The sequence below is a fragment of the Papaver somniferum genome, chromosome 8 (assembly GCF_003573695.1).
Source record: "Papaver somniferum cultivar HN1 chromosome 8, ASM357369v1, whole genome shotgun sequence".
Lineage (NCBI taxonomy): Eukaryota > Viridiplantae > Streptophyta > Magnoliopsida > Ranunculales > Papaveraceae > Papaver > Papaver somniferum.
Genome location: NC_039365.1, coordinates 141,351,042 through 141,365,815, shown reverse-complemented (window position 1 = coordinate 141,365,815; position 14,774 = coordinate 141,351,042). Strand labels below are relative to the sequence as shown.

At 37.4% G+C, this 14,774-nt stretch overlaps 1 protein-coding gene across 1 annotated transcript; it reads right to left on the bottom strand.

Annotated features, from left to right (window-relative positions):
• Positions 1-1,055: 1,055 nt before the first annotated feature.
• LOC113303243 (nonsense-mediated mRNA decay protein 2-like) lies at positions 1,056-3,619 on the bottom strand. Its single transcript, XM_026552272.1, has 4 exons — positions 3,342-3,619; positions 2,487-2,550; positions 1,641-1,878; positions 1,056-1,549 (listed from the first exon to the last, which is right to left on the bottom strand). Exons 1-4 carry the CDS (start codon positions 3,523-3,525, stop codon positions 1,160-1,162), a joined length of 876 nt encoding a protein of 291 aa, XP_026408057.1. The 5' UTR covers positions 3,526-3,619; the 3' UTR covers positions 1,056-1,159.
• Between the last annotated feature and the right edge of the window lie 11,155 nt (positions 3,620-14,774).

Genomic DNA, 14,774 nt, shown 5'->3' with positions numbered 1-14,774 from the left:
CCCTGTAAGAGACACTATCATATTAGCCCTAGGTTAAGGTTTCAGGCATCAGAAGAAGTGCAAATTGCGACTCAAAAGAGAAAGGAAGATAGATACTAAATGATAGGTTTTATGAACCTCGTTTAATTGGGGGCCCCTAAAAAAATTAGGGGCCTCACACTACAAGACAAAAAAGATCATGAAATAACAATTTGTGGTTAACCCTTATCCCAATATTTTTTAAATGTCCAAACTATCCTTAAATAATTAGTGTTAATTAAGTTGTTAAGTTAAGCTAATTAGTTTGTTTAAATTAAAATCAGATTTAGGAGTTAAAAATTTGGAGGGAAAAAAGTAGTGTTTTTGTGTGTTGAGAAGAAGAAGACGAGTTTTTGGTGCAAATGAAGATCCCATTGCTTAAAATGAAGGAACCAACCCTCAAAATGAGGAACCCGAAACTCAAAACAATCAGGTAAACATCTTATACTCTTCGATTTGTCTGTTTGTTTCTCCAAGTGGTCGAATCATCCACACTATGTAACAACTCAGTGTAAGGGTCATCATAGTCGGGGGGGGGGGGGGGGGGGGTTGTATACCCAAACGACTCTCTAGTGTCGTCACTCTATTGGCACTACCAATAACGACTTAAACCTGCAACTTTTCCAGGTTATGAAAAATCGTTAGGTTGGTCTGATAAACATTGACGACTCAAACCTGCAACTTTTCCAGGTTATGAAAAATCGTTAGGGTGATCTGATAAACATTGACGACTCCAGCAAGCTATCTAGGTCACTTAGCGTCGTTACTTTGTTTTGTTTATACCAAGACGACTCTAAAACCAAAAACTCTCTGTAAATGTAACTCTTAGGGTCGTCATTTGTGTAATCATATTCAATAACGACACTAACCAACCATTTCATAGATAGCTTCATTCCCAACATCTATAACAATAACGACTATGAAGAAGTCGTTATTCTGCTATATATATAGTTGACGACCCTTAAGCTGCCATAATATAAAATCTTATCAGCTTTAGAGTCCTTATTCATTCTAGCCAACATTTAAACAAAGAATTTCTAAACAACGTTCTAAAATCTTAGGAAAGCAAAATAATTTCAACAAACCATCCAAACCAAACCCCAAGTATCTAATGGACAACATAGTTGCATCTAAGAAAAGTTCAGAAACATAAGTTCAAGTCAAAAGTAATATAAAACATAAGTTCATTTCGACAACAACTCCTAGTACCTCCCTGATCGGCTAACTTTCCATCTTCTATTAAGACCCTGATTGCACATCCCCCTGGGGAACCACCATCTTCTCTACTTCCTTGTTCATCAAGAGGATGATGGCTACCTTGTCCCTGTTCAACACATTCTTCTCCTAGTTGGCTACGTGTTTTCTTGGTCCTCTTACCTTCCTTAGCCAGCTCAACAAACATTTTCTTTGCATTGGGATTTTCAACGTGTCTGTAGTAATCAGCGTACCAACGTTGTTTGCCAGGATCGAACACTTCCCCTTTGTCGCCCGAGCAACACAGTGCGTTTGCAAAAAGATTCATTCGTTCCCTCTATTTGCATTCAAATATAAATTCACATTAACAAACTTATATTTGTATGTAGATGACGATGACAATTACAATTACAAAAATAAATACTCACCACAAGCTTAAGAATGGTAGAATCATCCTCTTCATCCTCCTTATCACCAGCATCATTACGATCATCATCATCATCCTTATCACCACTACCACCACCATTTTCATCATCCTCCTCATCATCATCATTGCGTCCATCCTCCTCCTCAATCTCCAAATCCTCCCTACCACCACCACCATCACCTCGACCAGAACCACGGTTACCAGCATCATCATCATCATCATCATCATCACAAACGACCCTTCAACATAAATGACGACTCCAAACTAGATCATGACGATTCTCAAATACATAATGACGACTCTACTTCTTTTAGATAACGACCCTTCTAATTATTTGGACAGTAAACAAGTTGTTTATAGTACAGAGTCGTTAGGTTCTAAAAATGGGACGTCATAAGGAATCGTTAATGGTTTATATATTAAAACTAACGACCCTTTCATTATTTTGGACATAGAGGTAGTTTTGTATAACATAGAGTCGTTTGGCAATAAAATAGGTCGTCAACATGAATCATCATCGGGGTACTTAAAACATCCTACTCTCTAACCTAGGGTCGTTATCTCCCTCAGCATAAACATTAACGATTTTTCATAATATCAACATGCAGATGAAAAATTGTTAAGGAATAAGGACTTAGATTATGACGACCCTAGAACTGAAACTGCAATTTTGCAGTTGATTTCATAATATCAAAATGCAGATGAAAAATCGTTAAGGAATAAGAACTTCGACTATAACGATCCTAAAATTGAAACTGCAATTTTGCAGTTGAAAACTTAGTTTTTCAATCAGAAAATCAAATCAAACGCAAACCCAAATTTGATTAGGGGGTTATAGTTCACATACCTTTTGATTGGAGCCATACTTTTCTCCGATTCCGCCTTAGTACGTGCCATTTTTGTAGTAAAAGCTAATCGTGCCATGTTTGAAAGAAAAAAAATCGGATTGTTAATTGCGGAGGAGGGAGCAAAGAGAGGAATAGGGGAGGATAAAAAGAGTTTTTTGTTTAGATAGGAAATGAAACTGGGGGCCTTGGGTTAAGGGCTGATAGGATTTTTAGGTTAATTATTAGGGAAGGGCATAATAGAATTTTCGCCATGAAACCCCCCTATAACTTTTGGTGTGGGAAACATATTGGTCAGGGCCCTAATTGTTTTTACGGGCCCCTAATTAAACGAGGTTTATGAAAGCTCCCTGTGGATTTCCCATAAATTCACTAGTCACTTACAGCAAGCCTCTCCTTTCCGTAAAAATAAAATAAAAAATGGTATGTTTCTCATAAATCTACTACTCAGTAAGTGTCATAATTTGATGTTGTACAGAGAGCTCATCCAAAAACTACTAGCTAATCGATCAAGACACATATATACTAGATCGGGAACTAAAACATCAGAAACCATACCAGATCTTTGCACGACAAAAGAAAAAGAAGAAGAAACAATAAGTAATTCAAAGCAAAACAATCCGAGTAAACAAAACAACTAGCTAATTGAGCAGACATCGTATATATGTATTAGATCTGGAAAAAAACAACTAGATCGCAAAAGAAAAAGAAGAAGAAACAAGAACTAATTAGATACCTCTGTTCTAGGATCCGACTTCACGGAAGTTTGATCTTTAACACATTTCTCTAAAAAATTAAAAATATAAAATCATAGTAATTACATCTGAACAGAAAGCCCGAGTTGCTGACAAACAAACCTGACTGTATTTTCCGAATGGCGAATTGTCCTAAAGACGCACCAACCAGTAGGGAAAAGACTCCTAAAGAAACAGAATCCGAAGAAGAAGAAGAAGATCGTACTGTTTTTCTTACAGTACTTCTAGAAATTGATCCTGATAATGATCGAAGTTTCTCTAATTTTTTCATTAGAAGCATAATCATGTTGTTATAGAGTTTGTTGTTAATTGATTGAAAATTTTGAAACCCTAGAAAATTAGTATCTCTCTCTTTCTGTTGGAGCGTTTTGAAAATTCAAAATAATTCAAAATTCAGATGAGCACTCATTTGCCAGAACCGATATTTATATTACTGGTAGCTGTTGTGAGTTTGTTCAACAATTACAAAAATACCAGGTTGTAGGAGGACTACCGGCCCCGACACAGAGCCCATAACTTACCACCTTATCTACTAACTAACAAGTGAGGGCAACTCCAACGGGACTACCCAGATCTATGGTGCCATGCTAGGTGGATGGATAAACTCGTTTCGGTGCAGTGCGAAAATTGTTTCTCGACCCAAACTGAGCCGACCGCCCCTAACCGCTACATAAACGGCTAATTGGTTATTCAAACACCAACGGCTATATATTCTTCTACCTAAATAAATATACGAAATCCAACGATATTAAAGACACTCGGCTACTATTTATTCTCTATATTCACAAAATATCTTCAAACTTTTTAAACATGTTTTTAGTTTTTATTTGTTTCGTTCATTTATGGATTCTGGGAACCGTCTCTATATTAGAAATTGCATAAATCTTGTAATGGCAAATGTTCCTCAGAGTTCTGGGAATATTCTTATTAATGAATCAATAGGATGAGGTGTTGTGTCTCTTTTACGAGAAAAAAAAATCATTTATGGATTCTAATTTGGAATATAAGGAAGCACAATTATTAGCGAAAGTATTTTTGTATTGTAACAATGATGTATTTTCAAAGTTGTTGTAGTGATATGATTCGTTCAAGACTTGTGAAAGCGGATTTTTAGATTTTTTTTAATAAATAAAAATAGCGAACTAAATTAAAAAGATGTTGTGAAAATTATGGAGAGAATGAGGCTAGGATTCCACCATTGGTTGATATTAGTGATTTAATAAACAATAATTATGCAACTCAACATTCAAATTGATTCTAATAGTATTTCCTAGACATGTAGATTTCCAAAAAAATAGATGTTAATCCAAGCATAGAATATCAAAACCCTAAAGTAAGCATATTCTATCAAGAGAAAATGCACCTAACTAATCAAAATCATATAAACAATTTTTAGTTCAATGCAAAAATCATAATAGAGTTGTTGTAATTAATTAATAGAAATATATCACTTTTACCGAAACAAAGGCTTCCTCCATAGCCCCAAGGATCGGGTTTAGCTCATCATGATGTTGGAAACACGCTCAAAAGTTGATTTCATTGCTCAAAGTAGGTGTACAAATGATGAAATGGAGAAAATGATGAAAATCGGGTGTTTGCAACGTTTATAATTGTTGCAAAACACTGTTACAAAGAACGATAAATAAGAACTGTTGTTGTTGTATCTCTGCGACCCTCGTGTGGCTGTCGTTGTCACTGTTGATAAACGACTGCCTCTAGTGGTCTTTTGTTCTTCGTGTTCTTGGTGCAGCAGCAAAAACAGAGTTCTGAAAACTCTTGATTCACGCCTCTTGAGCTCTCCTCTCGACCCCAAACTCTTCGTCCTCTCTCTCTGCAACACCATAACCCTTTATATATCCAGTAGCACCAAGAAATCTCGCTATAACTCAAGATAATTCTCTCTTAACTCAGCCTTGATGAAAAATATTCTGGGAATATTTTCTTCCCTGATTTAGCTTCTCACGATGTTTCCCCACGCCAAATTACTCTCAATGCATCCAGTCATTGTCCAGAAGTGTTCCAACATGCAGCAGCCACGCGAAAATCTCTTGGTCACTCAAACAGGACTCGGAATGGAAAACCAACCCGTGATGCTCTGATTTCATATCTTGGGTTATCTAGCCAAATTTGATCGAAACAAACACCCATACCAGCTCTGTTAGGATATGTCACAACTACCCATGAAGTTTCAGCGATTGAATCGCACAAAAACTCCTCCAAAATCCGATCGAAAAATCTGCCTGTGAATGGAAATGTTTTCCCGCCAAAATATTTTTTTGAAATGTTGAAGATGAAGTGCCCCTATCCTTTTCTGGGGTGCGAATAGCAGATGGGTGCGGAGGACAAATTTGGATGTTGAAGATGAATTTGGGCTACGCATAACCTTGGGTGTCCCTTAGCCAAATCTGGGGTCCGTATAGCAAATGTCCTCCAGGGGTCCAAATAGCACTTTTTTGAGCAACTTTTTCCGCACAAGTGTATTTCTCCAAAAACATCTACACAAACATAAAAACACCATAATAAGTACAAAATCAAGCACTAGCAATAGAGACACTGAGGACAATTCAAACACAAAAATGTATCTATCAAATACCCCCAAACTTATTATTTGCTATTCCTCGAGCAAATCTAATATAGAAAATAAAAATGACTACACTTAGCACGTGCAGCAAGTCGTTAAACCACTAGGTGGCCCTAGTGGCGGAGTGTTGTCTCCGGAGGGTTTACCAGAGGTGTACCCACAAAAGCTTTACTCTAGACCTTAGCTATCTACGCAGAACCTTGGAAAGGACTAAAGAATCTCCTTGGTTGGCATACTCTCATTGACTACAGGAGGAAGTACCCTAATGCCAAATTTCAATTGTTGTACACGAGTTTGCACTCAGCATACTAAAATTCATATATAAGTGACAGAGCTCTACTCAGATAGTTTCTAGACATCATAACCGGAGTCAACCAATCACATGGAAAGATTAAGAAGATGGATAAAGAGATGGTTAAAAGTGAACGGTGTTTCCCATATCTGTCTGAAGGCCTCTGCCAAGGTGAACCTATCCTAATGGACTGAGATACCGGTCTGACTAATATCAACACAACTGGCATATACAAGGGGACCAGTGGTCGATAAACCTAACTCTAGGTCAACACAACTGGCATATACAAGGGCACCATTGGTCGACTTTATTGAATTTATTCCGGTTGGTCTAATGGTCTGGTCTCATTTTCTTTATTTTTTTTTATTTTTTTTCAATTTTTTTTTTGTTGTCTCAATCACTCTATTCCACCCTAGCAAAGGTAACAACTTGAATCGTGTGCCCCACCAAATCACTTAAAAAATAAAAACAGAAGGATTAGGATTCAACGAGATATGGCGAAACTACCATGTTTGTTTTTTAATTCTAACACCTGAGCTCTGTGCTTTTATGAATAGACTCTTTAGACGTTTCCATATAATCAGATTGGTTCCTCAACTCCTATAACTAAGATGTTCCCATCCACTTAGATTGGTTAGTGCCAACCTTAATAAGCATAAATTTCTAGGCTCTGGAGTTTATTTGTTGCAGCTAAGAGCTAACAAAAAGTTTCTTCCCCACCCCCAAACTTAAATCTAACATTGTCCTCAATGTTCAAAAGATGAAATTAAAAGCATGAACAATAAGAAAATGTTACCACTTGATGGATGGAAAAAAAAATAAGGAAGGATATTACCGTAAGCATGAGTACCTCCCAGGAAATGCTAAATTTAAAGTCTTTAGCTAGACATCAAATACCTCAAAAAGGATTGTCACCTTCCAAAGTCATATATCAATAGTCGAAACAATTGTGGGTCCATAATACCAAATAGAGATGACACCAGTATGAGACAAATGTACTGATTCATAAAAATGAAAAGAAGGAGCACGTCCTCATCTAAGGTTTCTGTCAAGACAACTGGGTTTATCTGCGGCGCGTAATTGAACTTCATATGTGTGTCTCGATTAATAGATTCATCCTAAAAACGGGTCTCTAATACCTGGGTTACCTCCTGGACAGTATCAGGAGGATCGGGTTGCGGAGTCTGAAAAGACTCAAGTAATATCTCAGATGTACAAGGCTCGAGTCCCAAGTTAGGGACTCTAATTAGGGATACGATACAATCACAAGAACCTTCACTACCCCCAAACTTAGGGTTCACATTCTTGAATTTCTGGATCTTCAGAGTCCTTAAAATACTCAAGAGATTCTTCTAGTTCTCTACCCCCAAACTTAGGGTCATCATTATTCTCAGAAAAACCTAAAACTATTGCCTGAATTTCTGGGTCCATAGAATCTTTAAAATACTCAAGAACTTCTTCTAAAGATTGATCACATATCTGATCTAAGAGAATGGTTTCCTCAAAATCATCTAAAGAATCTACCAGTAAAATGTCAAGCCAATTATCCTGAACCAAATCCTGAACTAAAGTGCTAATCATATTCACTTCTTCTAAATCATCGTTCTCAGAAGGTTTTCTAGTAACATTAAAGATATTTAATTCAGTGGTCATATTACCAAAGGATATGTTCATAAGCCCAGTCCTACAGTTGATGAAAGCGTTAGCTGTGGCTAAAAATGGGCGACCTAAAATCACTGGGATTTGACGACTTGGGTCCTGAACAGGCTGGGTGTCTAAAACAACGAAATCCACATGATAAATAAACTTATCAACCTCAATCAGAACATCCTCAATGACACCACGAGGGACTTTGACAGACCTATCAGCTACTTGTAGTGTCATTTTAGTCGGTTTCAACTTACCAAGACCTAGCTGGGTGTATACATGATACGGGAGTAAGTTAACACTAGCTCCTAAGTCAAATAAATCTTTATCGATCATGTGATTACCAATCGCACAAGATATGGTGGGGCATCCAGGATCCTCATACTTAGGGGGTGTTTGGTTCAGAAGAATGGAACTTACCTGACCAGCTAAAAAAGATTTCTTATGGACATTAAGCTTACGCTTTCGTGTACAAAGATATTTAAGGAACTTGGCATAACCAGGCATCTGCCTAATTGCTTCTAATAGCGGAATGTTGATGTTCACCTGCTTAAATGTTTCAATTATCTCGTTGAAAGTCGACTCCTTCTTTGTTGGGGCTAACAAATGTGGATATGGGGCTCTAGGCACAAAGGTAGACCTATCAGGAATTTCTTGGGAATCTTTAGAGACTGTTTCAGTTTCCTCGTTTATGGGCTCCTCTTGGGAAGTAGAAGGTGGAACTACAGTACGTCCACTAGGCATGGATACCTTATTGTCTACCGTTTTACCACTCCTAAGAGTTGTTATCGAGTTCACATGGTTTGATGATTTCTCACCAGCTAAAGATATTTGATGGACTCCCCTAGGGTTGGGTTGTGGTTGACTAGGAAACTTTCCTTTTCTCTCAATGTCTCATTTATCTGAATAACCTGGGTTTTCAACTCGGAAATAGCCTGAGAGTTAGCTTGTACCATCTTTTTATTTTCATCTAATCCTTGTGCAACCGATTGCTGAAATTCTAAAGTGTTCCGAGTTAACAAGGCAAGAGACTCTTCTAAACTCATGATTTTCTTATCTGAAGGGATCTGAAACTGTGCCGGAGCTGAAGGATTCTTAGTATAACCAAAACCTGGGGGAACCTGAGCATTACTAGACTGACCTTGATTCTGGCCCTTGGACCAAGAAAGGTTTGGATGGTTTCTCTAGCCAGGGTTATAGGTTTCTGAATATGGGTCAAACTTTTGTCGGTTATCAAACCTAGTGTTGTTATAAAGAGCATTGGATTGCTATTCAACATCATGACCTTCCCAAAAAGGCTCATTTCTTTCACTACTACCACTAGAATGACCTAATTCTAAGGCTTCTAACCTTTTGGCTATAGCTGCTATTTTGGCATCTGACTCATAAGATCCTTATATCCTATTAACATTTCCTCTACTTAGAAGAATTGTTTTCTGGGGTTCCCTACTATTTTCCCATTGTTGGGTCTTATCGGCGATTTCATTCAAAAATGGCATTGCTTCGTCAACAGTTTTGTTCTCAAACCCACCTGTGCATAAGGACTCAACCATGGTTGTTGTTGAATAATCTAAACCCTCGTAGAGGATCTGAACTAACCTAACCTTCTCCAAACCATGATGAGGACATTGAGATATCAAGTCATTGAACCTTTCTAAGTACATATATAAAGATTCTCCCTCTTGTTGGGCAAAAGTACATATTTGTGTCCTAATAGACGATGTTTTATGCCTTGGGAAAAACTTATGTATAAAGGCAGAAGTAAGTTGGTCATAGGTTTCAATTGACTCAGAGTCCAAACTGTACAACCAAGATTTGGCTTTATCTTTTAAGGAAAAGGGGAATAACCTAAGTTTCAACGCATCATCACTTAGGTTTTTAATTTTCAGAGTACTACAAACTTACTCAAATTCCCTAACATGAAAATGGGGGTTCTCATTCTCCTTTCCTAAAAACATTGGGAGCATCTGTAAAGTCCCAGGTTTCAGTTCATAATTTGCCTCGGTTTCAGCTAACTTGATACAAGACGTACGAGAGGTCCTAGTTGGGTTTAGCAAAGCTTTCAAAGTTTCCATTTCTGGCACTACCAAAGGACTAGGAGTACTAGGGGTACTTTCCTCACGAAGAGACAGATTCTCAAAACTGAAGTTTCCAAAAACGGGGCTCTCAAAAGAAGAGTCTTCGAGCTCCCCGCTTTCACAAGAAGAACTACTAGGTTTTTCACTAATCAAACGACCTAGAGTGTTTCTTTTCCAAGCCCGTTTAAAAACTTCGGGCATACACTAGAAAAACAAAATCAAAAATAAAAGTCCTATAAAGGAAGGGATGTTCTATGCAAAACACAACCAAGGCTGACTCCACCACAACAAACCTACTGATTTCAAGCAAACAAAAAGCATGATGGCTCCACTTAGATTGTTTCTAGACCAGCTTCTAATCCTTCAAACGGGAATTCGTTACATTTTAAGCAAACCCCTCTGGAATCAATCCGAGTTAAAGTAAGTTGAATAGAGGTGAGGGAAGCTCGGTGGAGCTTTGATACCCAAGGCCTCACCGATATTACAAGGCGGCGCAGTCACGCATTCAACTTACAGAAACCGTCAAGAACTTTGAAGTATGCTTAAAAGAGTAACCAATATTTTTGAATGATTTTCCTGTTAAGCTCGTTACCCTATCGGTATCGTTCTAGTCAAAATTTTAGGCTTAGGTTCACGTTTGGTATCGTTTTCCTAAGGCGGGCAAGAAAAGAACGGTGATGAAATCCGAACCCTTATCTTGTATGACCAGTCCTTGCCCTTTACTAGGAAATTATAGTAGCCGTTTTCAAGTCCTCAACATATATGCATACGAAGGAAGACAGTAACTCGCTGACAGGGGATTCGCGAGTGTTTCGACAAACTTACCTCCCGTACCAGACGGGGGATGAACCTTTGTAGTCGACTCGGGCCACGACTCCTATGTCATGTACGAACCCGAGGGGACGAGGTGATATCGTAATCACCGTCCTTCTCTGCAAACAGTTTATATTTAAACTACCCTTCCGTAGGGTTTAAAAATAATGTCCCAAAATTTAAAGTCCAAAGTCCAAAAATATAAAGTGCAAAAGAAAAAGAAAGCCAAAAAAAAATAAAAATCTACAAAAATAAAAATGTCTCTCTTTTTTTTAAGTATTCACCAAAAGCTTTGGCAAAATTTTCTTTCGCTCCAAATTATGGAGAGAATGGGGCTAGGATTCCACCATTGGTTGATATTAGTGATTTAATAAAACAATAATTATGCAACTCAACATTCAAATTGATTCTAATAGTATTGCCTAGACATGTAGATTTCCAAAAGAATAGATGTTAATCCAAGCATAGAATATCAAAACCCTAAAGCAAGCATATTCTATCAAGAGAAAATGCACCTAACTATTCAAAATCATATAAACAATTTTTAGTTCAATGCAAAAATCATAATAGAGTTGTTGTAGTTAATTAATAGAAATATATCACTTTTACCGAAACAACGGCTTCCTCCATAGCCCCAAGGATCGGGTTTAGCTCATCATGATGTTGGAAACACGCTCAAAAGTTGATTTCATTGCTCAAAGTAGGTGTACAAATGATGAAATGGAGAAAATGATGAAAATCGGGTGTTTGCAACGTTTATAATTGTTGCAAAACACTGTTACAAAGAACGATAAATAAGAACTGTTGTTGTTGTATCTCTGCGACCCTCGTGTGGCTGTCGTTGTCACTGTTGATAAACGACTGCCTCTGATGGTCTTTTGTTCTTCGTGTTCTTGGTGCAGCAGCAGAAACAGAGTTCTGAAAAATCTTGATTCACGCCTCCTGAGCTCTCCTCTCGACCCCAAACTCTCCGTCCTCTCTCTCTGCAACACCATAACCCTTTATATATCCAGTAGCACCAAGAAATCTCACTATAACTCAAGATAATTCTCTCTTAACTCGGCCTTGATGAAAAATATTCTGGAAATATTTTCTTCCCTGATTTAGCTTCTCACACTGTTTCCCCATGCCAAATTATTCTCAACGTATCCAGTCATTGTCCAGAAGTGTTCCAACATGCAGAAGCCACGCGAAAATCTCTTGGTCACTCAAACAGGACTCAGAATGGAAAACCAACCCGTGATGCTCTGATTTCATATCTTGGGTTATCTAGCCAAATTTGATCGAAACAAACACCCATACCAGCTCTGTTAGGATATATCACAACTACCCATGAAGTTTCAGCGATTGAACCGCACAAAAATTCCTCCATATTCTGATCGAAAAATCTGCCTGTGAATGGAAATGTTTTCCCGCCAAAATATTTTTTTGAAATGTTGAAGATGAAGTGACTCTATCCTTTTCCGGGGTGCGAATAGCATATGGGTGTTGAGGACAAATTTGGGTGCTGAGGATGAATTTGGGCTACGCATAACCTTGGGTGTCCCTTAGCCAAATCTGGAGTCCGTATAGCAAATGTCCTCCAGGGGTCCAAATAGCACTTTTTGAGCAACTTTTTCCGCACAAGTGTATTTTCTCCAAAAACACCTACACAAACATAAAAACACCATAATAAGTACAAAATCAAGCACTAGCAATAGAGACACTGAGGAAAATTCAGACACAAAAACGTGTCTATCAAACAACAATAAAGATTTATACCGCAGCTGGATCAAATGGATGAACATCCAAACATCAACAGAACGATTACCAACACCATGATACAATTACATACGGATCAAGTTCCGCGAGATCCAAAAACAAGAGTTGTATTGAGAAGAATTTTTATGTGGAGATTTCGAGAGGAAGGTCACAACAAATCATTCGTGATTATTTTCTTAACAGAAGTGTGCACTCTATCAAAATTTTCAACATTGCTACCGCATGTCACAACACTTGATCATGTGGGTTATTGCTTTGTCGGATAAACCCTTAATTCAACTATCATTTTGATGCAAGAAACGTACAAGGGCATAGTGTTGAACAAAAGGTCACTACAATCCTCAGGATTCTAGGTTAAGGTTTTCCGGAAGATGCATGTGATGAGTACATTCATATGGCCAAAACAACAACATACGATAATCTCGAAATATTTTATGAAACTTTAGTTAACCATTTTGGTCCATGATTTTTACGTCAACCAACGCAAGAGGATGTCGACCGACTAAAAAATGAAAATAAGAAGAGAGGGTTTCCAGGAATGCTACGTAGCCTTGATTGCATGCATTGGGTGTGTCATGAATATTTGTATGCTTGTCAAGGTAAATATAAGGGCCACTACACAAAACCAAATGTGGTTCTGGAAGCGGAAACTTCTTATGATTTTTGGACATGTCATTTTTTTTTGACTTTCGGTTTGCAACAACGACATCAATACCTTTCACGAATCACCATTGTTCGAAGAATTGAAGTATAGGAATGCTTTGACTCATAATGTCACCATCAACCGCAGTAACTATTACATGGGGTATTGTTTGGCGAACAGAATTTATCCAGCGTGGTCAACTTTAGTTCAAGCTTATAATGAGATACCTATAAGCGTGGAACTTATCTGTGCTCAAAGGATGTTTAACGGAAAACAGACGACGTGTAAGAAGGATGTGGAACGAGCATTTGGAATTTCGAAGAGAAAGTTCCATATAATTTGTGGACTATATGGTTCGTTGAAACCAATAGAAATGAATATGATTATGCTCACCTGCATCATTTGGACAATATGGTAATTGAGGAAACTCGACGAGATAAAAACATGGTTCATTATCCAGATAAATATTTGAGGAAAGAAGTTCAACCCACCTGGGGTGTGCCGCCAAGAGAGTATACAATGGTAGAAATGAGAATTCAAAACAGAGGTTTATATTCCAGACTAAGGGAGGATCTCACTGTACACTTATGGGCTGATTCTGGAAGAAGAAACCCTCACAAGATTTAATTTTCTTTCTTTTAATTAAGGGTTTAGCTTAATTTGGTATTTTATTTGACATTTTTGTTTTCTTTCTTTTAATTGACGGTTAAATTTTATTTCTTGTAATGTAATGTGATTTGTGTAATTTGATTGAATTTGAAATTGAGGATCAAACTGGAAAAAACACTGAAACTCAAACTCAAACTAAGGAATAAATTGAATTTAAAACAAAGGATTACACCGAAATTAATCTAACTATTGAGTCCAGAATTTAAAACTAAGCCAGTGTAACGGAAGGTGTCCTCATCAAAATCAACATCAACTGGTGTTGGATGTTGTTGTGTCTATTATGCTTTAATTTCATCAAATTCTTCTTTCAATAATTTCAATTGTGCCTGATTCATCTTTGTCATGTCTATTCTCATTATTCCTCTCATGTGTGCATTAAAAATATTATTTTTAATTTCCTTACGACCTTTATTCATTTCTGAAGGCATTTTTTTACGCTCAAGTGTTTTGACAATATCATTCTTTGTTTGTTTTTGAAAAAATACTTGAAGATGAAATTATGAAGTTGATGATTGTGCAGCATATTGAGCTTCTTTTCTTAGTTTTTTTGACTTTTTCACACACACTTATCATATTTTCCATTAACATTCAGATTTGAATTACCATCTACTTATCCACCATTGTTGAGGGGTGAGTGTTTGAGTTTTTTCTGGTGAAGAATAAGGAGAACCTTGAGATCCATGTTGGGATCCACTGTGTTGGGATTTACTACCATGTTGGGATCCATCGGTATCGTAAAGGGATTCCTTTTGTACAACATATCCATCCAAAAAATCAGGGTTACATCGGTTCAGCTTTCTGAGGATGTGAAAACATGCTTCGTGCTTGAAACTCGAACTTCTTGTTTTTTTTCATTCCTCTCGAGTTTTCCTTCGCTGCAGTTTTACCAATATATTAATTGGCTATTACAAAAAATTGATAAAAGATTTCAATAGGCAGTGACTAAATACAACCTCCATTTTGACTAAATACAACCCTCAAGTAACAAACACAATCTTAAAAAACCTTAGTCGTGCGGGTGATACAACCGACGGTTATACTTGGTTATTCG

Bases quoted from the DNA above. Each gene is read 5' to 3' on its own strand.
- LOC113303243 (XM_026552272.1), bottom strand. From the start codon at position 3,525: ATGATTATGCTTCTAATGAAAAAATTAGAGAAACTTCGATCATTATCA. The intron at 2,551-3,341 runs GTTTGTTTGTCA...TGGCACGATTAG, and splicing joins CATTCGGAAAATACAGTCAG to CTTTTACTACAAAAATGGCA. The intron at 1,550-1,640 runs GTGAGTATTTAT...GAATGCAAATAG, and splicing joins CTACCATTCTTAAGCTTGTG to AGGGAACGAATGAATCTTTT.